The sequence below is a fragment of the Callorhinus ursinus genome, unplaced genomic scaffold (genome assembly GCF_003265705.2).
Source record: "Callorhinus ursinus isolate GAN/ISIS: 27379988/994484 unplaced genomic scaffold, GSC_fseal_2.0 scaffold43, whole genome shotgun sequence".
Taxonomy (NCBI): domain Eukaryota; kingdom Metazoa; phylum Chordata; class Mammalia; order Carnivora; family Otariidae; genus Callorhinus; species Callorhinus ursinus.
Window position 1 is genome coordinate 6,183,150 of NW_027397105.1, and position 26,940 is coordinate 6,210,089.

Below are 26,940 nucleotides of genomic sequence, written 5' to 3' on the forward strand. Positions count from 1 at the left end.
TCCCCTACCCTAAAAACCAAACTGAGGTTCTAGCTTCTCCACGAAACTATGATATTATCCCAGTGAACTCCTGTTTCATTGTCTTACTCTATTTCACTCATCCACTAGATGGTTGATTAGTTCTCAGAAGGCCTCCATGTTTCCAGCACCCCATATGCTCTCATGACTGTCATAGATAACATTGTAGGATCATGGATGCTATGGATCCTGTGTCCACATCATCCATTAACACATGGAAAATGTGGCATAAGCCACTCAGGGATGCTTCTCTTCCAGATGGAGAAGAATGGCGGACTGGAGTTCCCAGAGTTCCTAACAGAACTCAGTATGACTCAGAATCTGAAGCTATGTTCTGAATATTGTTGTTCCTTCCTTAGAGGTGGATGAAGCACACTGACAGATTCAGGGGTGGAGGTCTTGGGCATTTGCCAACCTAGAACCTGTTTCCCCTCAGGGAGACAGACTTACACTAGCCTTTGACACATGTCACACTTCTCTTGCCCCAGCATATGCACATATGCTGTGCCTAAAGGCTGGATTTTGATCTGTATCTGATTGGAAATTTAGTGTCTGTATTTTAAGCACTTCCCTTAGGTGTTGGCATCTTCTTTAATGTGTCCATGGTTCTTTGGGGACCAGCACGCTGCTCTTGAGTGGTGACACATAGGCTGTGCAGACTTTGGAGACATTTCCGTCAGCAGCTTCGGCTGCAGTGTTTATGGACTTGTGTGTGCGCAAAAAGAGACTTCCATTTAAAGTTTGGGCTTTGTGGATGTTGACTGGTGAGGCAGATTATTGGGAAAACTTGGAAGGTCTTGCATTCATTATAGTAGGGGATAAATGGAACAACAATTTCAAAAGCAAGAAATAAAACATATTAAACACGGAGCATTTGGGAAGTCATACAATTTACGCATTTAGTAATGATGCCGTGAGAATTAACTAGAAGCTATTATTATACTTGTAGGGCTTGTCACAGTACAGAGGACTAAGTGTTTTTGCTGTGTGACACTGACTAAGAATTATGTTTGATTTATGCAGGGGTTTTTTTTTTTTAAGATTTTATTTATTTACTTGAGACACACAGAGAGAGAGAGCGAGCATGAGCACACATAAGCAGGGGGAGGGGCAGAGGGAGAAGCAGACTCCACACTGAGCAGGGAGCCTGATGTGGGGCCCCATCCCAGGACCCTGAGGTCATGACCCAAGCCAAAGGCAGACCCTTCCCTGACTGAGCCACCCAGGTGCCCCTGATTTATGCAGGTTTTAAAAATGTAACTGCAGCCCAGGTAGAGCTGAATGTTTGAATTCAGGTAACTTTTAAGAGAGAAGTAGACTTTCAATTTTTGTGTGGAAATAAGGTTTACAGGCCCAGGAGGGGCAGGGCTTTTCTTTCCCTGCTAAGCTTCTTCAGCCTTGGAGTCAGCAGGCTGATAATAAACTCTCTCTGTGCCTCTGATCTTTATTGGACTAAATGAAATGCTTCTTTCCGTTCTAGTCTTTCAAGGCCCCATAGATGGACAAGAGTGTGATTGGCATTCTTTTTATTACAAGCCTTGTGGTTACTTGACTCTTTGATGCACTTTGACCATAGGTCTCAGAAATGTATCTTGTCTTTTTATTTAAGATTTATTATTTGTCTTTAGTCTATAGGAATTATGATTTCTTTTTACACTATTTAACATAAAGTTGTATAAAATGTAGAGTCGAAACACAAGTTTTTCCATAAACCAATTGTTAATGCTAACATTTTGGGGCCTCCGCACCTCCTTATCTATGTGTGTATATACAGATGTGTCTGTGTGTGTTCTGGGCCATTTGAAAGTAAGTTGCAGATATCATGAATTTCATTCCAAACGCTTCTGAGGGTATCTCCCATGGAAAAGAGTAATCTTCTGTATAACCACAATACCGTGACCACACCTAAAACAGAAACCTAAAGTAATGAACGAGAATTTCATGGCATCATCTGATACATTGTTCAGAAACAGATTTCCCAGGAATGTCCCACATTCTGGATTTATCTGATTATCGTTCCCTCATGAGGAGTTTCAGGCTATATATTTTTTCAGCATGGATACTTCGTAGACGATGGGCAATTCATATTGCATCACATTGCAAAGCACATCATGTTAGGTTAGTTCACTAATTGTAATGCTTATAGACGTGTTTTTTTTTTTCCTTTTAAGCAGTTGAGACATTTGTAAAACAGAAACTCATTTTCTCAATTTTTTTTCTTTGTTCCTCTTTTCCAATTGAGTAATTGATGATCTTTTCATTTTCGAAGGATTCCTTCACCCACTAGCCTCGCATGCTTCCCCTCTGCTGTCCTCCAACATGAAGTCACACCAGCTTCCCTATCTTTGAGCAGCATTTCCTCTAGTACCTCTCCTTCTGTGATAGAAGCCCATCTGTATTAGTTTGTAAGATAACTTAGTCTTAATTGGTAGTGGAAGTAGGAACTTGTTTCATAGCAGTACTTTCTGAAATATGTCAATTCATTTATCTTGGGCATTTCTCAAACCCTGATGTAATCTCCTCTTAAAATAGATACAGCCTATTAGGCATGAAAATCTAATCAAGATCTATCTCATAATAATTATAGATATATAATTTTCATTTTCCACTTGTATATGAGACTGAAACAGTGGTATTCACTTTTTTCTCTTTGGAAGACCATTCACCTTTTCAAAATGTCTGGTAAAGAAATTATTTACCAGTTCCTATAACACTTATTTTTGTTGGGAGGCTTCTATGACAAACCCCATTTCTTTGCTTGTTCTGAGTCTATCCAGATTTTCTAATTCTTCTGAGTCAGTTTTGGTAATTTGTGTGCTTTTAGGAATTTTTCCATTCCGTGTGACTTTGTCTTATAAGTGTGATGTCTGTGCTTCCTCAGGTAGTTTCTAGTTTCTCTTCATGTCTCCAGTGAATGGGTCATACTTTCCAGTTTCTTTGCGTGCTTTGTATTTTTGTGTGGTAAGAAACTGGACATTTTGAATATGAAAATGTGGTGATTCTGGGAGGTGTCTGGGTGGCTTAGTCAGTGTCAGTTAAGCTTCCGACTCTTGGTTTCAGCTCAGGCCGTGATTTCAGGGTCGTGAGATCGAGCCCCTCATTGGGTTCTGTGCCAGTGGGGAGTCTCCTTGAAATTCTCTCTCCCTCTGCCTGCCCCCCCCCGCCCCTGCTCTCGTGTGCTCTCACTCTTAAATAAATAAAATGTAATTTTGGAACTAAATTATTAATTCTGGAAATAAAATATGATGATTCTTTCCCTCTCCTCGTGGTTTTTGTTTTGTTCCTTTCTGTGAGATGTAGTTATTTCTCTAGTGATTTTTTCCATATAGCCTTATTTTAAAGTCTGTATTCTTACTCCTATGTGGTCTCTGATGTGTTTTCTTAGCTTGTGTTCAGCTAGTATTTTGACAGTTTTGTCTTTTGTTTTCTTAGGGGTTTTTTTGGATACCAGGACACAAAAAGAAAAAAAATCCATTAAGAAAACAAAGAGGGGGAAAAAAAACCCCAAATATTCCAGTCTTTGCAGATTGGCTTTGTGCTTGGGTCCTCCTGCTTAGCCCAACCATTTACAAACCTGCCTTCACTTCTACTTCTTACCTGCCCTGAGTCTGTAGATCAGCCAGAGGTTAAAGCTTAAGTTCTTCTCAGGTCTTTCTGAGTGTGTGTCCTGCCCTGGCCATGCACATGGCTTTCTGAATTTCTCAGTATACACAGGTGGTTTTGAATGGCTTAATTTTCCAAAGAGACTCTGCCGTCTACTTTTCCCGCCATACTTCTGGTGCTCTCATCTTCTGCCCCAGCCGTCTGTGGGTCATTCACTTACCTTACAGCATTTTCGAGGAATGTCCTCTGCTTTTCTGCCTTGAGTGAGTTCCAAGTTAGGCAGAACAGAGGCGGACACCACACCTAGTCTTCATTGCCCCGAGACAGGTTGGAACGGACAAACACAGTTCTGCTCTGTTCCCTCTTCCCTCTGAACCCAGTGCCCAGGGTCCGACCCTGAGAACACTGGCTGCCATCTTCAAGACTCCTGTTGAGCTGGAGTAGGGATTGGGACGGGGTCAAGTAAAAATGCTGCAGATGTTTCTTACCATTTTTAAGTTGGCTTGTTCTTGATTCATTGTTTGCTTGGCTGTTAGAAACTTTGGATTTTGTCCAGAATTCTGACAGAGTTGGTTATGTCTACAACAACTTTATTCTTCCCCTCTCCTCATGGTTTATTTTTTTGCTTTATTTTTTTCGTGTTTCTTTGGAGGGATGGTCCCTTGGAGATACCTGCTCTGCTTTTTTGCTGTGGTCACTCTATATATCATTTTTATTTTTTTAAAGATTTTATTTATTTGAGAGAGAGAGAGTGAGAGAGAGAGAGAGAGCCTAAGAGGGGGTAGGGTCAGAGGGAGAAGCAGACTCCCTGCTCAGCAGGGAGCCCGATGTGGGACTCGATCCTGGGACTCTGGGATCATGACCTGAGCCGAAGGCAGTCGCTTAACCAACTGAGCCACCCAGGCGCCCTAGATATCATTTTTAATGAAGGCAGTGTGGTTTCACACAAATCCTGTTCAAATAACTGGGAGATAGCATACAAAGTGGGTTTTTAAAAATTTTATTTCTGGATGACATGTTATGGGTATTTTATCAAGAAAGCTTTCTAGGGCCAGATAACTAAGTGGGAATCACTGTGTGCCAATCAAAGTGATATAGATACATCATGTATATTAGCACACTAATTAAAAATACCGAGAAAAATCTCAACAAAGAAACATCTTTTCTAATCTAGCATTCCCCACGTATTTGTCAGTGGAACCCAATTCATTTTATGGCCTGCCTGTTAATAACTAGAAGAGATTCTAGTCTATGGAAAACATTTTATTCAGTAGTGTTATAAATGACATAACTGTCTCAATTAGGCTTTTCATTTGGAAAAAGTAAGTTTTCTTCAGGGTAGTTAGTTATTGCTTTTACAGCTTCGTCAATCAGTTACATTCCAGTTCTTGCTTTAAAAATTGAAGACTTCAAACCACAATGAGGTACCAACTCATACTCACTAGGATGGCTCGAATCCACAAGTGAGAAACCACCATGTGTTGTTGGAGGTATGGAGACGTGGGAGCCCTCGCACACTGCTGGTGGGAGTGTAAGAGGATGCAGCCACTTGGGAAAAAGATGCTGGCAGTTCCTCAAACATTTCAACGTACAAGTACAATAGGACCCAGTAAATTGGACTCCCAGGTGTATACCCAAGAGAAACGGAAGCACGTGTCCACACAGAAACTTGCACATGAGCGCATGGATGTATAAGAGCCAAAAGGTAGAAATAACTCGAACGTCCATCAGTGGATGAATGCGCAAACAAGATGTGGTCTGAGCGTACAAGGGAATATTACTCAGTGTTAAACCAAAACGAAGTACTGATCCATGCTCTGACGTGGGTAAACCTTGAAGACATGATGCTAAGTGGAAGCAGCCAGCCATAGAAGATCACATACTCTGATTCCATTCATATGGAAGTCCAGAATAGTGGAACCTAGAGCGACAGAAAGTAGATTAGTAGGTCTGGTGGTGGGGGCGGTTGTAGTACAGTGAGGTGGTGATGGCCAAAAGTGTGGGGTGGGGTGAGGGTTCTAGAACTGACTGGTCATGGTTGCCCAGCTCTGGAAATATAGGAAGAGCCATTGAATTGAGTGCTTCCAGTGGGTGAATTGTATGGTGTGTGGATTATATCTCAGGAAAGCTGTTTAAAAAACAGCAACGAGAGGCCACCTTCTTTGAGTCAGTAGTGAGTCTGCGCTTGGGCACACAGTCCCGGAGAATTTTGACTTCACAGAAATCAAGCTTAGGAAACACTGTCCAGCAACATTGCCGTCATCTTTGGAAATGCGGATTTGTGGTTGAGTAACCAGTACCCTTTCTTTGTTCAGCAGTTTGAATGCTTATTTCTGAATGTTAGAAAACAACAGCCCCACCCACCCCATCTTGGGTGTTAAGTCCATGATGATTTTCTTTCTTTTTTTTTTTAAGATTTTATCTATTTATTTGAGAGAGAGCTAGAGAACACAAAGGGGGGAGGGGCAGAGGGAGAAGCAGACTCCCTGCTGGGCAGGGAGCCCAACATGGGCTCCGTCCCAGGACGCTGGGATCATGACCTGAGCTGAAGGCAGATGCTTAACCGACTGAGCCACCCACATGCCCCAATGATGGTTTTCTTCTAAGAAGAGCTTTCTACTTTAATTTTGAATTTCTTTTTTTTTTTAAAGATTTCATTTATTTATTTGAGAGAGAGAGAGAGAGAGAGAGAGAGACAGCATGAGAGGGGAGAGGGTCAGAGGGAAAAGCAGGCTCCCCGCTGAGCCGGGAGCCCAATATGGGACTCGATCCCAGGACTCCGGGATCATGACCTGAGCCGAAGGCAGTCACTTAACCAACTGAGCCACCCAGGCGCCCTTATTTTGAATTTATTAAAGATTACATTTTTTGCCTAGTAAAACATTTTGGAATAATTGAGGAAAGAGTCCAGATCTGATTTTTTTTCTCCCTTGAATGCATTCCCAAATGAGGCTCACGTGTCACTTTTTCTGTTTGTACTCATAACTTTGAGATGAACAGCTTATACCCAGTGGCTTGATATTTTCACTTCTGTTGACTTTGAAATCCCATTGCATTATGCCTGTTTTTAAAAAGGTTAAATGAAATAACTCTACATTTGAAGAACTCTACTATTAAGAGTTTTATAAATGTGTTTCTTATTGGAAGATTATATCCCTGTTCAATACATAAAAGATAAAATACAGACTTTTAAAATGGAGAATTAATTACCCATCATTCTCACTCATAAAGGGAAAAAATCGATGTGGGCATATGTCCTGCTACATTTTTATGTAAATTTAATCTTATTACACATATGCTTTTTATCTGCTCTGTAGGCATTTGTAGGCATGTTTCCAGGCTGATGCATCTTCATATAAAATGAGTTTAGCCACTAAAAATTAACTGACTTTCTATTTTTGCCTGCTTGTGGATTTTTTTTTTTTAGTGTTTTGTTATTCTAAATATTGCTACAAAATTTTTAAGCTATGTCTTCACACAACTCTTTTCTATATTCCCTTGGCTATAAAAGGTTCATGCCTCTCGAGACCTTTGGGGAAACAATGTACGATTGAAAGGGTGTGTTTTTTTAAATAGGTGTCATTATGGGTTAGAGTGTTACAGTTTTATCTTTGTTGAGTTGATAGGCCAGAATGGGATTTGTGAAAAATTTCCTGGGATTTTTGTTATGTATTTTAAAATCATTGAGAAAATTAGATACTTTTGTATTTTTTCTTATATTTGGCCACTTTTATATATTAAACTTTGCCCATTTTTCTATGAGGATGCTAATGAGAATTTTAACCCTTTTCTTATTGGGTGACATATGTTTTCCCAGAAGGTGTCCTTTGTCTTGAAATTTTACATATTTTGTGGTTGACCTGCAGAAATAGAAAAATTCCATGTGGTGAGCTTATCAGTGTTACCTTTATGGTTTCTGGCTGTTAGCATGTCTTGAAAAATCTTTCTTATGCCAAGATTAGACATGGTTGCAGAGTCACATTGGAGTACCTAAGTTTAGGCTTTTGTTTTTTACATTTTAGGTCTTTAATCCTTCTGTGATTAGTGTTGGTGTGTTAGTAAGGGGGAAGAGTGTAACTTTTCTTCCCACAGATGGTTAACCTTTAAGAATTTTTTTAAACTTTTGTTTATTTTTATTTTTATTTATTTTTAAAGATTTTATTATTTGAGAGAGGGAGAGCATGAGCTAGAGGGAGAGGGAGAGAGAATATGAAGCCGACTCCTCGCTGAGCACGGAGCCTGACACGGGGCTCAATCCCATGACCCTGAGATAAAGACCTGAGCCGAAACCAAGAGTCAGATGCTTAGCTGACTGAGCCCCCCACAGCCCCCCCCTTTTTTTCTTAATTGAAGAATAATTAACATACAGTGATGTTAGTCTCAGGTATATAATATAATGACTCGACAATTCTATGCATTATTCAGTGCTCATGGCGACAAGTGCCCTGTTAATCCCCTTCACCTATAAAATAAAAATTTTATTTTTAATTATCTGTTTTTTCAAACTCCATTGTGTAGAATCAGTACTCTTGTACTAAATTCTTGGATTTGGGACTGTTTCTGGACTGTGTTGTGTCATCTTTTTGTATGTTTCATATGAACAGTGTATCATTATTAAAAATAACTCAGCAGGAATCTAATTGGCATCTCATTAGACATATAAATTCCTTTGGTTATTGCATTTTTATGTTCTTGAGTCTTTCCAGTGAAGAATATGTTGTTTCTCTCTATTCTGCCGGTTATCTTAATGTTTCTTGTTAATTCTTCCTTCTTACAGGCTGTACACATTTTTAAATAAATTCTTTCAAATTTTGTCATTATTTCCGCATACTTGTTTATACCCACTGTGTGTACTTTTTCTTCTTTTTTTTTGTTTTCAAGCCCAGCGTGGGGCTTGAACTCACGACCCTGAGATCAAGACCTGAGCTAAAATCAAGAGGCGGATGGTCAACCGACTGAACCACCCAGGCACCCCCTTTTTTCTCCTTTTATTCTTTTTGGACCCATCCTAGTGGGTTCTTTTGCTCCCATCACTGCATTTTAACTGCTGTCATCAGAGCGAACACCATCTTTTATGTTGCCGAAGCCTGTGGTGAGTTTTGAGTCATGATCTTCCCTGGTTTTCCTGTAATGTTTGAAATGCTATACTCATGAAGGACTTTTGTCACTTGGTTTTGTGACATGCGCTCTTGGCTACCTTCCTGGCTGGACTTTCTCTCTCTCCTGGTTCTCTAGGACCTTCTCATCCTCCCGATCTCTTTACACTGGTGTGCCCCAGGGCTGAGTATTCAATCTCTTTTTTTTTCCTCTTAACTACCCCCATTTTTTTTTAGAGTTCATCCAGTCCTAAGGATTAATACTTTCTTTCTCTTTTGTTCAGCGAAGTGCAGCATCTGTCACTTAGTGGATGCTCAGGAATGGTGAATGCCGATGATTTCTTTCCTGCCCACACCTCGCCTGTCAATTCCAAAGTCATGTATCTAGTTTCCTACTTTATAACCGTTCTTAGATCCCTTAGAAGTCTTAAATATAAGAAGTCCATTACTGAGTTCTTGGCCTCATCATATCACCTCTCTGCGCCCCATAAGATCTGGGGGCTGCCTCCCCCACCCCCATTTGTCTATATTTCAGTAAATACCAGCTCCCTCTTTCCAGTTGCTCAGGACACAGACTTAGGAGTTTCGTTTCCTTCTACTTCCCATATTCTGCATCCTGTCCATAAGCAAAGGCTTGTCTGCTTTACTTTCAAGGCATGGAACCCACCCTCTTTTTTAAAAACCATGGATGTTCCTTGGCCCGGCCACTGGCATTCCTCACCTGCCTGATTGCTGCCATCTCCAGGATGGCCTCCGTGCTTAACCTTGCTCTACTACATAGTCTGTGCTCAACAGAGCAGACAGTTGTTCTTTCCAAGCAGTTGTCAGATGACACCCCCTCATCCCCAAACCCTCATAGTGGGCCTACAGGCTCTGCACGATCTGGCCCTCAGCTGTCTTCCTAAATTGCCCTCATGTTACCTTCAACCTCGTTTGCCCAGCTCACTGACCTCTCCGTTCCACATGTGTGTGGAGGGATAGTCCTCCCTCAGGGTCTTTTCCTTTCTCCTCTGAACTCACTCCCCTGTGAATATTTTTAATTTGCCAGTTTTTCACTTCAGTTAGGTCTCAGAGCAGATGCTTCGCTAATCCTGCCTGGACTACCGCATCTGACATGGTGCCCTCCCTTTCTTACATCCTGGACCCTGCTCTGCTTCGTAACTCTCATCACCACCTGATTACTTGTTTTAGTATCTGTACCTCCCAAACAGATTTTGAGCCCTCTGAGACCCGAGTGTTTGTGCCTTGCTGTGTTCTTGGGTGCTAAGACAGGTTTTTGTTGCTATTTTGAATGTAATGCGGTCTCTTTTCCTACAATTGTTGATATACAGAGGAAAGCTATTTAGATTGATACGTTAATTTTATAACCAGCCAAATTACTCATCTACCTCATTTTTGAATAGGTTTCAGACGGTACTCAAGGTACCATTCTGCAAATAATTTTTGCCTTGGCCCTCTTCATATTTATTGATCTTTCTCATACATGTGTATGTATTTACTTTTCTCATATTTACTTCTGTTGCTTTGCCTAGAACATCTAGATGTTGAATGACAGTATTGATAGTAGGATTCTCGTGTTTTTTGGGACTTGAAAGCAAATGCTTTTTTTCTGATTTAAGTCTGTGTGCGTTTCTGTGTGTATGTGTGTGTGTATGAGAGAGAGAAGATGAGAATGAATCAGGAACAGCTGTTAAAATTTTATTAAGTGCCTTTTTGGTATCAGTCAATCCATGAGGAAATGTTTCTTCCTGCATAGCTACTAACAGGATGATCATAGTAACATCTATTTCCTGTGGTTGAACCATTCCAGCATTCGAGAAGTAATCTCTACCTGGCTCATAGTTTATATGTTTAATATATTTTTACATTTGGTATGTTAGTATTTATAATTTCTGCATGAAACTGTTTAAGTGAGATTGGTTTATAGTTTCATATAGTGAAGGTTTTATATGGGCTGTGCTAGCTTTAAAAATCAAATTGGGAAAATTTCCATCTTTATTTTATTCATACAGTAAAAAGTTAATGATTATCTCATGATCTCATGAGCAAAACATCTTTGACCTCCTCGAGCTCAACTAAGTTTCCCCAGACTTCAGAACAACTGTGGTAGCATAGTTTTCTGTTCTTTGAGATTGAAATCCATCTTAGCCAAGAGTCTTTGAGGAAATATAGAGAATTCTTCAAAACCTGTGAAATTTTACTATTTCCTCAGCATCAGCAAGCGTGTGGGTGTGTATGCATGTGTACATGTATACACATACATATTTTTGTTTTCTTAGTTTTAAGTGTTACCTGTAAGAGCTATTTACTGGAATGTTTTTTAATATCCAAAGGTGTGGTAGTTTAAACATTTGTCCACAAGTTCTTTATTACACCTACCTTTAAAAGGTGGAGACCAAGTACTGCCTGACGCATGGACTGAACTTAGTGAGTCATTTCTAATGAAGAACATATGGCAGAAAGGACATTGTGTCCCTCCCGAGAATAGGTCATAAAAAAGCATTGTACCTTCTGTCTTCTTTCTTCCTTGGATTGCTCACTTTGGGGAGAGCCAACTACCATGTTGTGAAGACACTTAAGCAACTTTATGAAAGACTCATTTGGTGAGGAACTAAGGCTTCCTGCCAGGAACTGTGTGAATGAGCTTGGTGACACATCTCCAGAACCCAGTAAAGTCGTCAGCGCTACCCAACATCCTGACTGTGGTCATGAGATACCCTGAGTCAGAACCACCCATCAAAAATAGTCCCTGAATCCCGAATCCCGGAAACTGTGAGATAATAAACGTTTGTTGTTTTAAGCTACTGAGTTTTAGGATAATTCGTTACACATCATAGCGAACCACTACAAAGTATTTCATTGATTCTTTTCAATCTCTTGGCTTTTTACTTCCCCTCAAAGCTTTGTAGCCTGTGCATTTCTGCCTTTTGGGACATACTGAGATTCTTTTTAGCATGATCAATGACCAGTTAAAAATGAAATATCGGAAAAGGCCTGTTCTGTATTATTAACTACATTTATTCCAAGAAAATTAAAGATTTGTTCAAAATCTGTTAACATTACAATTGTCAGTTTCTCCTTATTTCTTGGTTTTTATTTTACATATTTCAATACAGAGTAACTTGAGTTGTGTATTTATTTTTATATATACTTTTGGATATAAAATTGTTTTATCTTTTTTTGTTGTTGCTCCTATTTTTGTTAATGTTACATAGCCTATTCTCTGAGTTGATGTTTTCTTTTAACTTTATACTTTTTTTTTTTAAGATTGTATTTATTTATTTGACAGAGATAGCGAGAGAGGGAACACAAGCAGGGGGAGCAGTAGAGGGAGAGGGAGAAGCAGGCTTCCCGCCGAGCAGGGAGCCCGATGCGGGGCTCGATCCCAGGACCCCGGGATCGTGACCTGAGCTGAAGGCAGATGCCTAACGACTGAGCCACCCAGGCGCCCCTAAACTTTATACTTTTAAAAAGCTTTTTGTTTTTCAAACCTACACTTTGGATTTAGGTTTAAGATGTAGGGTCTTTAAATAATTTCGTGAATCTTTTTTTTTTTTAAAGGTTTTATTTATTTATTCATGAGAGACACAGAGAGAGAGAGAGAGAGGCAGAGGGAGAAGCAGGCTCCCAAGGAGCAGGGAGCCCAATGCGGGACTCGATCCCAGGACCCCGGGATCATGACCTGAGCCGAAGGCAGACTCTTAACCATCTGAGCCACCCAGGCGCCCTAATTTCGTGAATCTTAAGTATCTACTCCTCTCAAAGAATAATTTTCAAAATGTTAAAAATATTATGCATACAAGTAAAGAAAGAACCTGTCAAAAGTACATTTAACTCATTCATAAGAACACTGGACAGGGAGGAAGGTGAGACTAGCTCAAGAAGATTTGTGTAATTCAGTATTTATGGTCCCTGAGGAAAGAACGCTGGGATGGGATGGCTCATTCAAATACAGTACTGCTCCTCATCTCCATGTCCAGAAAGAATTAACTTCTGGGGTTACTGGACAGAAATCATTTGCATCCCCTATGGGCAAAAATATACCAGTAATCATGTAACTTAAGTTTCTGGCCCCAACGAATAATAAATATCAAGCAAAATGAAATGACACGTAAATAATCCTTGGGTAGGTTTGTTAGTGCTCCAATATGATCAGAAGGAAGTGAAATCCTCGTTTGACTTATTTACAGGAGTTGGGTAAGTTTTCTTATAGCACACATGTGCTAGAAATCCCAGCTCTTTGACATAAACATACAGCAGTTTCAGAAGGCCATGACCGCCAGAACCACAAATGGTAGGCACCCATTTTAAATATACGCTTTGGATTTTGACACATGTAGTTACTCATGTAATTACCTCATCAATCAAGAGATGACCATGTCTGTCACCAAAACAAGATCTTTGGTCCTGTTTTCTGTCAGCGTCAGTTGGATTTGCTTTTCCCGGAGTTTCATCTAAATGTCATCTTAGGCTATGTACTGGTTTGTGTCTTGCCTTCTTTCTCTCAGCATGTTTTGAAGAGCTAGCCATGCTATTCTGTGTGTGAGTTCATTCTTTTTATTGCTGAGACATTCTGCCTTGTACTGATAGACCACAATTTATTCATCCATTCACCTGTGGATAGCTTGGCATTACCAAGTTTCTCAGTACCTGCTGTTTCTTTGTTTATTGAGGTCGTTTGCTATCAGCAGTGTTTTGTAGTTTTCAGGGTAGGAACTCTTGAACTCTTAAATTTATTCCTAAGGAATTCATGTTTCTTGATGCTCCTGTTGTAAGTGGAATTTAAAAATATATTTTTCAGTATTTTTCTTTTTTTAAAAAAAGATTTTATTTATTTATTTGAGAGAGAGCGAGCGGGGAAAGGAGCAGAGGGAGAGGGAGAAGCAGACTCCCCGCTGAGCGCAGAGCCCGACTCGGGGCTTGATCCCAGGACCCCGAGATCATGACCTGAGCTGAAATCAAGAGTCGGATGCTTAACTGACTGAGCCACCCAAGCACCCCTTCCAGTATTTTTCCGTTGTTGTAGAAAAGACAGACGATTTGCATATTTTGTTATTGTGCCCTGTGTCCTTGCTAGTTTCACCATTAACTTTAGTAGGGATTTTCTGTATAAACGGTTGCAGAAGTTCAGGTGTCTGTGAGTAAAATAATGTTTTGTTTTGTTTTTTTGTTTGTTTGTTTTCCTCCTTACCGTTTTGTACTGGCTCAGGACCTCCAATATAAAGCTGAGTAGAAGTTATACCTTGGGGGCGCCTGGGTGACTCAGTCGGTTAAGCGTCTGCCTTCGGCTCAGGTCATGATCCCGGGGTCCTGGGATCGAGCCCCACATTGGGCTCCTTGCTCAGCGGCGAGCCTGCTTCTCCCTCTCCCTCTCCCTCTGCGTGCCGCTCCCCCTGCTCATGCTTTCTCTCACGCTCTCAAATAAATAGATAAAATCTTAAAAAAAAAAAAAAAAGTTGTTGTACCTTGTTCCACATTTAATTGGGAAGGGAGTGTTCTAGGTTTCACAGGTAAGTATGATGTTAGCTCTCGGTGATTTTTGGATGCCGTTTGTGAAATGAAGTTTCCTTCTTTTCTCTTGGTGTGCTAAGAACTGAATTTTGAATTTTGTCAGATGCCTACATTTATTGAGATGATGATATGGTATTTCTTCATTTTTATGTAAATGTGGTGCATCACATTGTTTTTCAAGTTTTAAGTCAGTATTGTATTCCTGAGATAAACATCACTTGTTAGTGATTATTACCTCTTCACATGTTGTCACTTAGATTTTCTCATTATTTTTGTTAACAGTTTTTGTGTCTGTGTTTAAGAGGGTTATGAATTGTGTTGTAATGTCTTTTTTTTTTTTTTGGATGTAGTGTTCCATGATTCATTGTTTGCGTATAACACCCAGTGCTCCACGCAGAACGTGCCCTCTTTAATACCCACCACCAGGCTAACCCATCCCTCCTCCCCCTCCCCTCTAGAACCCTCAGTTTGTTTTCCAGAGACCATAGTCTCTCATGGTTCGTCCCCCCCTCCCGATCCCCCCCCAGATTTGTAATGTCTTTATTAATGAGGTTTCCGTAAGTGATTATATTGGCCTCATGCAACATTTTTGAAAGACATTTGTGTAAGACTGGGGTTGTTTCTCCTTTGCATGGTTCAAAGAGTTCACCAGAACCCATCTGGGTTTTGACTTTTCTTCATGGGAGGTTTTTTTTTTTTAAATTTTTTATTGTTACGTTAATCACCATACATTACATCATTAGTTTTTGATGTAGTGTTCCATGATTCACTGTTTGTGCATAACACCCAGTGCTCCACGCAGAACGTGCCCTCTTTAATACCCATCACCAGGCTAACCCATCCCCCCACCCCCTCCCCTCTAGAACCCTCAGTTTGTTTCTCAGAGTCCATCGTCTCTCATGGTTCATCTCCCCCTCCGATTCCCCCCTTCATTCTTTCCCTCCTGATATCTTCTTCTTCTTCTTTTTTCTTAACATATATTGCATTATTTGTTTCAGAGGTACAGATCTGTGATTCATCAGTCTTGCACAATTCACAGCGCTCACCATAGCACATACCCTCCCCAATGTCTATCACCCAGCCACCCCATCCCTCCCACCCCCCACCACTCCAGCAACCCTCAGTTTGTTTCCTGAGATTAAGAATTCCTCATATCAGTGAGGTCATAGGATACATATCTTTCTCTGATTGACTTATTTCACTCAGCATAACACCCTCCAGTTCCATCCACGTCGTTGCAAATGGCAAGATCTCATTCCTTTTGATGGCTGCATAATATTCCATCGTGTATATATACCACATCTTCTTTCCATTCATCTGTCGATGGACATCTTGGCTCTTTCCACAGTTTGGCTATTGTGGACATTGCTGCTGTAAACATTGGGGTGCACGTACCCCTTCGGATCCCTACATTTGTATCTTTGGGGTAAATACCCAGTAGTGCAATTGCTGGATCGTATGGTAGCTCTATTTTCAACTGTTTGAGGAACCTCCATACTGTTTTCCAGAGTGGTTGCACCAGCTTGCATTTCATGGGAGGTTTTTAATAACAAATTCATTGAAAAAGTAGTTTTAAGTCTAGTCACATTTCTGTAATATTTTTGATAGGTTTCATTTTCAAATAATGTGTCCATTTCCTCTATTTCTGGAAGAGCAGTAGTAATGTCCCCTCTTTTGTTCTGATTTTAGTCATTTGATTGTCTCTCCTTTTTGCTCAATCAGTGTAGCTGAAAGTTTGTCAGTTTTGTTTATCGTTCCAAAGAATCCCTTTGGGTTTTGTTGTCTTTTCTCTGTGGTTTTTGTTTGTTTGTTTTTGTCTATTTTACCTGTTCTTCTGTTTCCAATTCCTTAAAGTTGTAAAGTAAGATACTGATTGCGATCTGTCTTGTCTTATAGTGTTTGTATTTGGTGCTATCAATTTTCCCCTGAATACTACTTTTGCTGCATTTCCCAACATTTGATAAATTCTGTTTCATTTTCATTTAGTGCAAAGTTTTTTGTTGTTGTTGTTGTTTTTTCCTTGAGGCTTCCTCTGTGATCTGTGTGTTGCTTAGAAGGTGTCCTTTAATCTCCAAATATTTGGGGATTTCCCAGGTAACTCTCTGTTACTGATTTCTAATTTAGTGACTTTGTGATCTGAGAACATGCTTTGCATGTTTTCTCTTTTTAAAAATAAGGCATGTTTTATGGCCCAGAACATGGTCTGTATCAGTGGATGTTCCATGAGAGCTTGAGAAAAATGTGTATCCTGCCGCTGTTGAACCGAGTATTTTCCTCTCTTGGTTGACTATCTGGGACTTTTTTATGTAATTCATATCTTATCTTAAATACATATTTTTACAACTAAAAACTAAGTAGCTTCCAGTGAATATTGATGCAGCCACAGTACTCATGTTCAAAACAAAAATATGTAAAATATGTCTCCAAGCCAGTTGTTGCTGACAGGCAGAAATTATAACACAGTCAACTCTTGTACTTCTGGACATTTCTTCCAATAGCAGTGACTCTCAGCCTTTGCCCAGGACCGTTGTCAGCTCTGAGCTACTGGTTCTCTTTTCCTCTCCATCCCTTATGCACTGTGTAAATAATGGTCCCTTATCTCAAAGAAATATAAAGAATGCTCCCAAATTACTAAAGATGATTTTTGCTGTTTGCATGATAGGATAATATATTTTGACAGTGCCTTAATTTGGTTAAAAATGACTAATAGATATCTTTAAAGATATGCATAGTGATGCATTTAGCTTTATGATGAAGAATGGGTAGAGTAATTATAATGAATTTAGCTCATGTTTGCTCTTGTATCTCAGATATATTGTGGTGTGGCCTTATTCAGTGAAACAGAGAAGACTTAGTTTTTTTTGGTTTTGTTTTTTGTTTTTTTCTGTTTACCACTACTTGCTTACTAATCTGACCCTGTAATTCTTTATTTTTTTCACTTTTCCAGTTTTCTTCCTTTTTTCTTTGTTCTCAGCTTCCGGTTTGTAAATGCTGGTGAGTCCTTAGGGGGAGAAATTAGAAGAGTTGCTTTGTGTTCCCTTTATGGAGGTGGTATTGGGTTGGGTTTTGTTGTTGGTGGTGGTTTTCAGTATAATGATGGCTTCCTGTTACTCCCAGTCTGACCCTAGACGTGGATTCTTCTAGGAGTAAGCTGGCATTTCGGGTCCCTGCCCAGCTGTTGCTTCCGTCCTGTTCCTTGAGAGTGTGCATAATGAATGACCATGGCTTCTCTTTCTGTTCCAGCCTGAAAGAATCGACCCGAGTGCATCACGACAAGGATATGATGTCCGCTCTGATGTCTGGAGTTTGGGGATCACATTGGTATGTTTGTCACGGTGGTGTAGCAGGAAATTTAGCATTGAAAGAAAATCTTATCAGCCTTCCATCCCTCATAAGAACTGCTCTTTTTTTTTTTTTTTTTCCCTCTTCTAGTCTTTGGCTTTATTTACCTATTTTTTTCTCTATGGTTATAATCATAGGGATTATGTCTTCTGGTTGTTGAATAAAAGTCTGTGTTTTACTGTAAAAATCAAGCCAGAGTTAATGGTTTCCCTCAAAGTTTTATGCAGCGCCTCGGGTCCTTCAATGTCGCTCTGGATCTCTTGGCCAGAGATACTAGGAGTCATCACCTGCATCAGGAACAGGGACAGGGGAGGGCGGCTCACCTGCAGTCAGGGCGGCGGTGCCTGGCTCCTCCCACCTCAGGGAAGAGCAGTATGTCCGGTAATACTCTGTACAGGGTGGGTATTAGGCAGACATGTTTACATGTACGAAAATAGTTTCTGCTTGGAATCTTCTGTACTCTGAATAGAATGAATGAGTGAGCTGAAAGTAATTCAGTTCTGGAGGAGCACCGACTACCTAGGTGATAATTCTAATAAAAGTTCTACCTTAAACCAACACTGAGAAGAGTGAGAAAGCTCCTTAGTTTGCAGCTAAGTTCAATGAAGTAAACTCTTCTTTCTCACCTGCAACTGGACTGAAGTTTTCCTTTTGTCTTAAAAGTATCTTTATTTGCTTGTTACTTCCTATTACTAAATTTTGTTTTGAAATTTTAGATTTATTTTCTTGTGCTTGCTCTCTTATAGCTCAGTGGCATTTTTCTGACTTTGGACAGCTGCTTCTACATTGTGGGAATTTCCCATCACTAGATGGGGCTGTGTTCTGTTTGGGAGGCAGCCCAAACTTTTCCTTTCATTTCCTCCCATTTTTAATAAGGTCCCACGGCCCAGCGGTAACACAGGTTCTGAGCAGAGAATTTTTTTTGTAGCTTACTAAATAATCTCCATCTGTTCATTGGCATTATGTGGTCTTGAGGTCTTCCTGTAGATGAGAATCACATACCCTTGTGAGTCACATTCCCGGGCCTAATGAATTCTCTGTCCCGAGAGTTGAAGGCTAGTAACTCACCTCTGCAGAAGACTCCGTCCGGTTTCTCTTGTGACCTGATATGGGCAATACCTCCTGGAGTCTTTTCTCATTGTGAAGCCAACTGACCAAAGGAGAGACGTAATCCCTTCTTTAGTTAGGAGAGAACATGAAACTTGGGCATCTTTTAGGTCTGGTGACTGGTCCAGAGGCCTACAGCACGACCTGTAGCATCGCGCTGAGGTACCTAACCGTGTGCATATAAAGGATATTCACGATTCAGAAACACCTGTCTATGCCCAAACCAGTTTCGTTTAAAGAGAGTATTTACTTCATCATAAAAAGAGAATTTTATTCTGTGAAAAGTTTAACAGGAACATTTTCAGCAACTTCTTTTAGTATACCTGGCTAAACTTTGTTTAAAAGCAAGGCATTCAGTACTTAAAATAGTTTCATAGTCTATTTTCCATATGGATGATCTTACAGAAATTAAGAAATGTGTGAAATTAATTTCTAAGTTCCAAAGTCCTTCACTTTCTATGGTGCATTTTACCGTTTCCTTCTCTTATTAACATCTATTCTCAAGAATGAATCTGATGAAGTTATTCCTAGTGTTGTGAATAACCAATAAGGTTTACTTCATCCCGAGCATTTGTGTTTATATCAGAAAGAAACCTCAGCCAGAGGACTGAATTTCTGCGTGTGTGTGGCATGCCTGCCCGCCCCCCCACAGGCATATGTGTGTGTGTGTCTGGGGACGGTGGCAAGCTGAAGGTGCCATCTTAGGGTGAAGAAGGACTTCCGGCCCCAGCCTCCCACTGGAGGATGCCCTTGTTGTTGCTTGGTAGCTTTCCTTTCACTGTATAAACCAGTAATTTAATACTCGACTAAATCAACACCACCCGATAGCCCTGAGCTGAACAACCTCTGAGACAGTGTCCTCAGACAGCGCCGCCTCTCAGATGCCTTCTCCCAGTGAGCTTGGCGGTCTCACCCTCCCCTAACAAGCCACCTGTCAGTACACCCAACATGGGGCTCATTTAGGCCATGCTGCAGATTTAGACCTATTTTTTGGAAAAAGCACAGTTTTTTTGTTTTCATTATCCTCAGAACAGAGCGAGAGAAAGATGAGAATACAGTCCACAAGTATGTTTGACCTTTGGCGCATTGGGACGTACGTCCGTAAGATCCTACAGATCTGGTTTGGTGTGGTTTAGAGATCCTGTCCCAAGCATCATTGTTGGGGTTCGGGGTTTGACCCAGACTTGATTTCTTCAGTTATAGTAATAATCTGCTTGTGGGTGAAATTGTTGTAACCACAGGATGGCTGGAGTACAGAATTTCCATGTTGCTTCCTTTGAGCTCCGGTTGGGCTTTTGTTGCTTGAAAGTTTGCTTACCTTCAAAATGATTTTGACCACTGTTCTGGACATGGCCTTCCATTCAGATAACTACAGATTGTGCACACTTCGCACCAGGAAAGTGCTAGAACCAGCCTTCCAGGATCCTTCATACAAAGGATTCAGAATTGAGGGCTACCCCCCGTGCGCTTAGGCAGTGGCGACACTGTCTGGGTTTAAATCTGGTGTTTCCTTTTAGTCCCAGTCCTGGAACTCAGTTGATCTTATATTATCTTGATTTCTAAATACCCCTTCCACTTAGCCTTAATAACTGCGAAAATTTCACCTCACCCTCATCTGGGTTCGATTCAAGGCTTTACAAGAATTTTGCTTGGAATTCAGATTTCAGTGTGGGTGTTCCAGTGAGGAGCAGTAAATAATGCCCAGTATATTTTGTTTTTCCCTCTGTGTTCTCTTTAGTACGAGTTAGCCACAGGCCGGTTTCCTTATCCAAAGTGGAATAGTGTATTTGATCAACTCACACAAGTCGTGAAAGGGGACCCTCCACAGCTGAGTAACTCTGAAGAAAGGGAGTTCTCCCCAAGCTTCATCAATTTTGTCAACTTGTGGTGAGTACTTGATTTCTGAATTCCCGGAAACCATGTGGTGAGGACAGCGAGCCTTACTTAGCCATGTTGGTGCTTCGCACTGGGGAAGGGGAGCTTCTTCCCATCGCTCTGCCTCCTAGCTGGGACTCTGGGTCACACCGGCTGCAAGGACGGTTCCAGCTGGCCTGGAGAGCATCACTCTCTCACTCTACGACTGGATACTGATGAAAAACAGATGGTGGTGGGGAGGTTGCTGCCTCCAGATTCCTAGTGCCTTGTAGCAGAAATACAACCCAGGCGAGACTGGTCGTCTTAGTCTGATGTGGGTCTAACAGTGAAGTTGTACTGGAATCACCTGGAAGCTTTTCCTAAGTCAGGACCCTCCCAGGTCAGACTGCAAGTTGCAGGGCGGATCTCCGCTCTGATGTAGCCTGTAACACATGGGGTGCGCGTGGTAGAGCCAGGCCCCGAGCTCAGCTGGTGGACAGTGTATTGGCTCTCTGAAACCTTATTCCGAGGGAGGTGTGAACCTGACCCCCGGTGGTGTTTGTTCCCCTTTAGCGGGTGTGTGTGCACATACACACCCACACGTGTAGAACGTAAAAATAAATACGTGCAGATACGGCAGGAATACAGTCGTGCTTTGTACTGTTCCAGTCTGTGTTTTAAATGAGACCTGTTTTGTTACCATTTGCATATCTTTGATAATTTATCCAACATGATTTAAAGATAAGCTATGTTTTTGAGCAAAAAGCCTTCTTGAAAATGCCTTTCTTGCCAGGAGTGCTGTTTCTCACTCCTCTCTCTCTCTCGTCCCTTTAAGACTTAATATTTCATGGTCTAGCATTGCCCTCTTTTCAAATAATCAGGAAATATTAAAATAATTAGAAAATACAGTTAGAAAATATTTCATCTTCTGTAATTAAATTCTACTTTTGCATTGGTTTTCCAGAGGGGGGAGGAATACCTCAAGGTTTTCTAAGATGACTTAGATCGGCTGTTTTTCCTTTTTAAAAACAATCCACTTCTACCAGTTTGCACATAAATATGCAGTTTATAGAATTGCATGCGATCATTTTATATATTCCATTTTAATGAAACAATTCGTTTAAGTAATCTGTGTGAGTCATGGAGCAGAGTTTCTAAAATGATCACCTGTGAACCCTCCACTAGAGTTGCTTTCGTCTTAATCCCTTGTTCTCCTCACTGGTTTTGTTGGATACATGTGTAGTACTTGTGTATTTTTCCCTTCTGTGTCCCTTGGTGCGAGTATACCCCTACAGATAATGGTTATAGACATCAGGGTCTCATTGTTTTCCCTGAGTAGGTCCATGCTTCCAGCTCATTCCAGATCATCGGGGCTGTAGTCGGAAGTCCATCTGTTTTTAGGACCTGCTCCTATCAGCTCTCCATACTTGTCTCTCCTCCCTTCCACTGTCCTTGGGCATTTTCTGTCCTCTCTGACCTGGATCATTCAGGTTTCTGTTGGCTTTTCTCATAATCCAGTATCACTTTGTTCCAAACCACTCTTCTTCTTTTTGTCAGAGTTGTATTTTTTATGATACACATCTGATTGTGTTACTTTTTGTTTAAAACTGTCTAGAGCATGCATTTTTAACAGAGTGATATCATCACCCCAAAGGGGGCAAAAATTTGTTCCGGAGAGGCAGAAACTCTTGGATAACATGGAATATAAACAGATGTGCAGTGTTTAAATTTCCCAGGAAATTTAATGATAAAAGACTGGGGAGCTCTGGTCCAGAGGCTGCCCGTGGCCCTTAAGAAAAGAAGGTCTCCATTAACCTGGCTCTCAAAACCCGTTATGACCTGGGCCTGGTGTTTTGCGCTATAGCCACATTTCCCAGTCCTCCCCTTGAGCTTTTTCGGCCAAACTGAGTTTCTGCAGTTGTGTCAGTTAGACATGTATGGAGGATACGGGAACATGCTCTCATGGCCTTTGGCTAGATTAAGATTTCTTCAACAGCACACAGAAAGCAACTAAGCATAAAAGAAGGGATTTCATTAAAATTAAGAATGTCTCTTGATTAGAAGACACCACTGAATGAAATGCCAACGATGCAGTGTCCTTGCCGTACAGACACTTGAAAAAGGATTTTCATTCAGAATATGTAGAGTGCTCATGAGGACAAAACACTTATAAATATGAAAGTGACAACCAAAAATGGCCAAATACTTGAAAAGGTGCTTAAAAAGATGACATTCAGGTGCTCAGTAAACATATAAAAGGGTGTTCATTTGGCATTATTAGACATCAGGGGAATGCAAATCAAAACTACAATGAGACATGATTACGATCAGCAGAAATGACTACAGTTTAAAAGACCAACGGTACCAGGGCATCTGAAGCAACTGGAAGTCCCATACGGTGCTTGCAGGCCTATGAGTTGGCACAGCTTCTAGAGAAGCTGTGGCAGGATCTCCTAGAGCTGGTGCACGTGTTACCCTCCAGCAGTTCAAGTCCCAAGTATGTGCCCCGTGAAAGCGCAGACAGAGGCATGCGTAAGGACACGCAGAACCACATATTCATGATCACCTCCAGCTGGAAAGAAGCGCCTCTGTCAACAGTAGAGTGGACAGTGAGCTCTAGCATTGTTCACACGGCGCTATATAGCATCGAACATGGGCTGTTGCTATGCTCGCAACAGGGGTAAATCTCAAGATGGCCTTGCGTGGTAGAAGGAAGACAGAAAACAGTATGCATGGTTTCATTTACATGAAATTTAAAAAGCAGACAAGGTAATAGAGTCAGAATATTGTTCCTCTTATTTTTTTTCTGTACTTAGAATGTGTGTTCTTTGCTGAACATATGCTTCAATTCAAAGTTTGCTTAAGGAATAAAAAGGAGATGAGTGCTTAGGGACCAAAGTGACAATACCAGCGCACAGTTATGTTCCTCCCTGCTTTAAACTTCCTATTTGAAGCATTAGTGGAATTTTTAAAAGTCTTTACTTGTTCTGAAAAAGGGCGGAAGTACTATCCTTGAGGAGTTCTTGTGAAATTGGGAAGATGAGGCTGAATTCAGGGATGGCCGACTGGTCTCGAGTTTTCCGTGTGCAGAGGGAAAACGCCACGGGCAGGAAATGAGAGTTGCACTGGAATTCCTCAGCGTGGCACAGAGCACCTGCGACAGGAGGCCCAGGCCATTAGGAAGCAGATCTTGATCCTAAAAAAGTCTTGAGGGAGTGTTTTCTGTAGTGGATCCCAGACACGGCTGGGACTCTCTGGCAGTATTCACTCCTGCCTTACACTTGGCTCAAGCTTTGCTGCAATGACCCCTGGTAAGGACCCTTGTGTTGGTTAGAGGCCGGAGAGCATGGCGGAAGCTGTGCTCACAGACCCAGGAAGCATCCTTTGGCAAGGTGGTGATGCTCTAGGGATGGCTGTCCACTCCTTCTCCCAGTCACCGAGGCCTGTGACCGGGGTCAGCTCCTGATGGTCGGTCAGCATTGATGCCTGTGGGGCCTGGAGAAATAAAAGGAAGATGAGAATTGTTATCAGTCTGAAAAATTCGAACAGACATCCCCTTGTGAAATTTGCCACTGAAAAAGTCAGGGAAAAAAATTGGTGAGAATGGACTAATTTGAATTGAGGAAAAGTTTTCAAGTAGCGGACATGGTTCCTTAATCAAAAGGGAAGGCAGCTACATAGCATAGTGGGTGTTGCAGGGTTGACCAAATCTCTGACATAGGCAACACCCTTGAGTTTATCTTGCAGATGAAAGGAATAAAAAGATGAACAGGAGAAAAATGATGAGAGACCTGGAGAAAAAAAAAATCCAGGAGATTCCACTTACCTGATAGAGAATTAAAATGAAAATTATCTTTACTTGAAGAAAAACTGGAGTCCTTAAATTAAAGTACCAGACCAAATTAACTAAGAGGAGAAAAAAACCCCCACTGTATCTAGGGATGTTGTAAGATTTTGCTGTTGTTTTATGCATTTCAAGGATAAAGAAAACTTGACAAGCTTCTATTTAAAACAGGCACACATGTGGGGCGCCTGGGAGGCTCAGTCGTTAAGCGTCTGCCTTCGGCTCAGGTCATGGTCCCAGGGCCCTGGGATCAAGCCCCACATCGGGCTTCCTGCTCGGCGGGAAGCCTGCTTCTACCTCTCCCACTCCCCCTGCTTGTGTTCCCTCTCTCGCTGTCTCTCTCTCTCTCTGTCAAAAAATAAATGAATTAAAAAAAATTAAAATAAAATAAAAATAAAACAGGCACACATAAATGTACACACCAGCGAAGAGCCATACCTGAAGAGTGGAGAAACAGCTGTGGAATGATGAGTGTGGACTGCAGATTATTAGAGTGGATTCAATCTTGGACATAATTGCACTGAAACTCCTAAAATGCTGGATAAACATTTTGTGCTCTCTTTTTATATGTATCAGAGTTGGTACAAGACTAAGGAGTCCACAGAGTTCTAAAACTCAGTGAAATCAGAAACCACAGGAGATAAGATATCCGATAAGGGGTGAATATCCAAAATATATAAAGAACTCACACAACTCAACACCAGAAACCCACAGATAATTCAATTAAAAAATGGGCAGAGGACCCGCATAGACATTTTTCCAAAGAAGACATCCAGATGGCCAAGAGGCACGTGAAAAGGTGCTCAGCATCACTCATCATCAGGGAAATGCAAATCAAAACAGCAATGAGATATCACCGCCTACCTGTCGGAATGGCTAGAATTAAAAAGGCAAATAACACGTGTTGGCAAAGAGATGGAGAAAAAGGAATCCTCCGTGCACTGTTGGTGGGAATGTAAATTGGTACAGCCCTTGGAAAACAGTACAGAAGTTCCTCAAAAAATTAAAATAGAAATACCATACAATTCAGTAGTTCTACTGGGTATTTAGCCAAAGAAAATGAAAACACTAAATCAAAAAAATATATGTATACCCCTGTGTTTATCACAACATCATTTACAGTAGCCGAGATACGGAAGCAATCTGTGTCCATCCATAGATGAATGGATAAGGATGTGGGGGGTGTGTGGGGGGGTGTGCACATGCACACATATGTGCAGTGGAATATTACTTGGCCACAAAAAGAAGAAAATCTTGCCATTTGTTACAACATGGGTGGACCTAGAGGATATTATGCTAAATGAGATAAGACAGAGAAAGACAAATGTCATGATTTCACTTATACGTGGAATCTAAAAAGCAAAACAAATGAATAAACAAAAAGCAGAAACAGACCCATAAACACCGAGAATTGATGGTTGCCAGAGGGGAGGAAGGGGGGAGAGGTGAAATCTGGAGCGGAGTGAGAGGCCCAGGCTTCCAGCTGGAGAAGGAATAAGTCATGGACAGGAAAGGTTCAGCGTGGGGAACATAGTGATGTTGTCGGAACGTTGTGTGGTGACGGGGGCGGGGCATAGCGTAACGTATAGACTTGTTGAATCACTGTGTTGTATACCTGAAACCATTGTACCATTGTGTGTCAATGATGCTTCAATGAAAAAAGTGGCTTAAAAAAATAAATTAGGGGAGGTAAGGATTGTAAGAGGCAGCTGATTGGAAAGACTCAAGTCAGTCGGCAGAAGCAAGACCAGATCCTTCAAGCTGGGACCCAAGAATTCCCAAAGATAAAGTCAAATGCAATATGAGTTGTTCAGAAGAAATTCCAACACTCATACAAGAAATGAGAATTAGTAGAAATGACTGATGGCAGGAATACATCTGAGGACTTCAGATACGAGAATAATGAAAAACAAGTTTTTTTATAATCTTAAAGGAAAAGAAGCTTGGACATACAAGCAAGAAACAGAAACTTAACAGAGCACCAAATTGAACATCCTGAAATAAAAAGCATACACTAAAAACTCAGCAGCTGGATTAAGCAGCAGATAGATTAGGTGTAATTGAAGGGAGATCAGTAAACTGAAAAGTGGGTCTGAAGCTGCCGCAGAACTTTTGGAGGTGATGGAAATGTTTCACAACCTGCTCTGCCCAGTGTGTTGGCCAGAGCACCTGAGATGTGGCCAAGGAAATACATTTAACATTTCATTTCATTGGAATGAACCCGACAAGTCGCGACCTTATTGGACGCAGGGGTCTTAACTAGTTGGGGTTAATGTGATAACTGATGGCAGCAGGAATTCTGAAACAGAGGATAGTCAGTGTTAATAATAATTTGGTTGAACATTTCTACTCACACGGCATCATGAGTTTCTACATTGGCGCAGCTTTTTGCTCCAGTAAATGACATGGAAAAATCGAAAACCAAAACGTCGGGGCAGCTTTATGAAGTGGATACCAGTGTGGACGGCAGCTGGATGGAAGGATGTATAAAATGTTCTGGAGGTCTGCAGCTTTGGCCTTGCTCTCCCCAGGTCTAGAAGCAGGCAGTGGGAGCTGGGACATTAC

At 41.1% G+C, this 26,940-nt stretch overlaps 1 protein-coding gene across 3 annotated transcripts in view; it reads left to right on the forward strand.

The window, feature by feature from the left end:
- MAP2K4 (mitogen-activated protein kinase kinase 4) overlaps positions 1-26,940 on the forward strand; it is a 134,323-nt gene that overhangs the window by 100,876 nt on the left and 6,507 nt on the right. For all 3 annotated transcript variants that reach the window (XM_025864195.2, XM_073881736.1, XM_073881735.1), the window contains 2 exons: positions 17,472-17,549; positions 20,416-20,564. In XM_025864195.2, the coding sequence (XP_025719980.1) occupies positions 17,472-17,549; positions 20,416-20,564 (227 nt within the window). The remainder of the gene's footprint in view (positions 1-17,471; positions 17,550-20,415; positions 20,565-26,940) is intronic.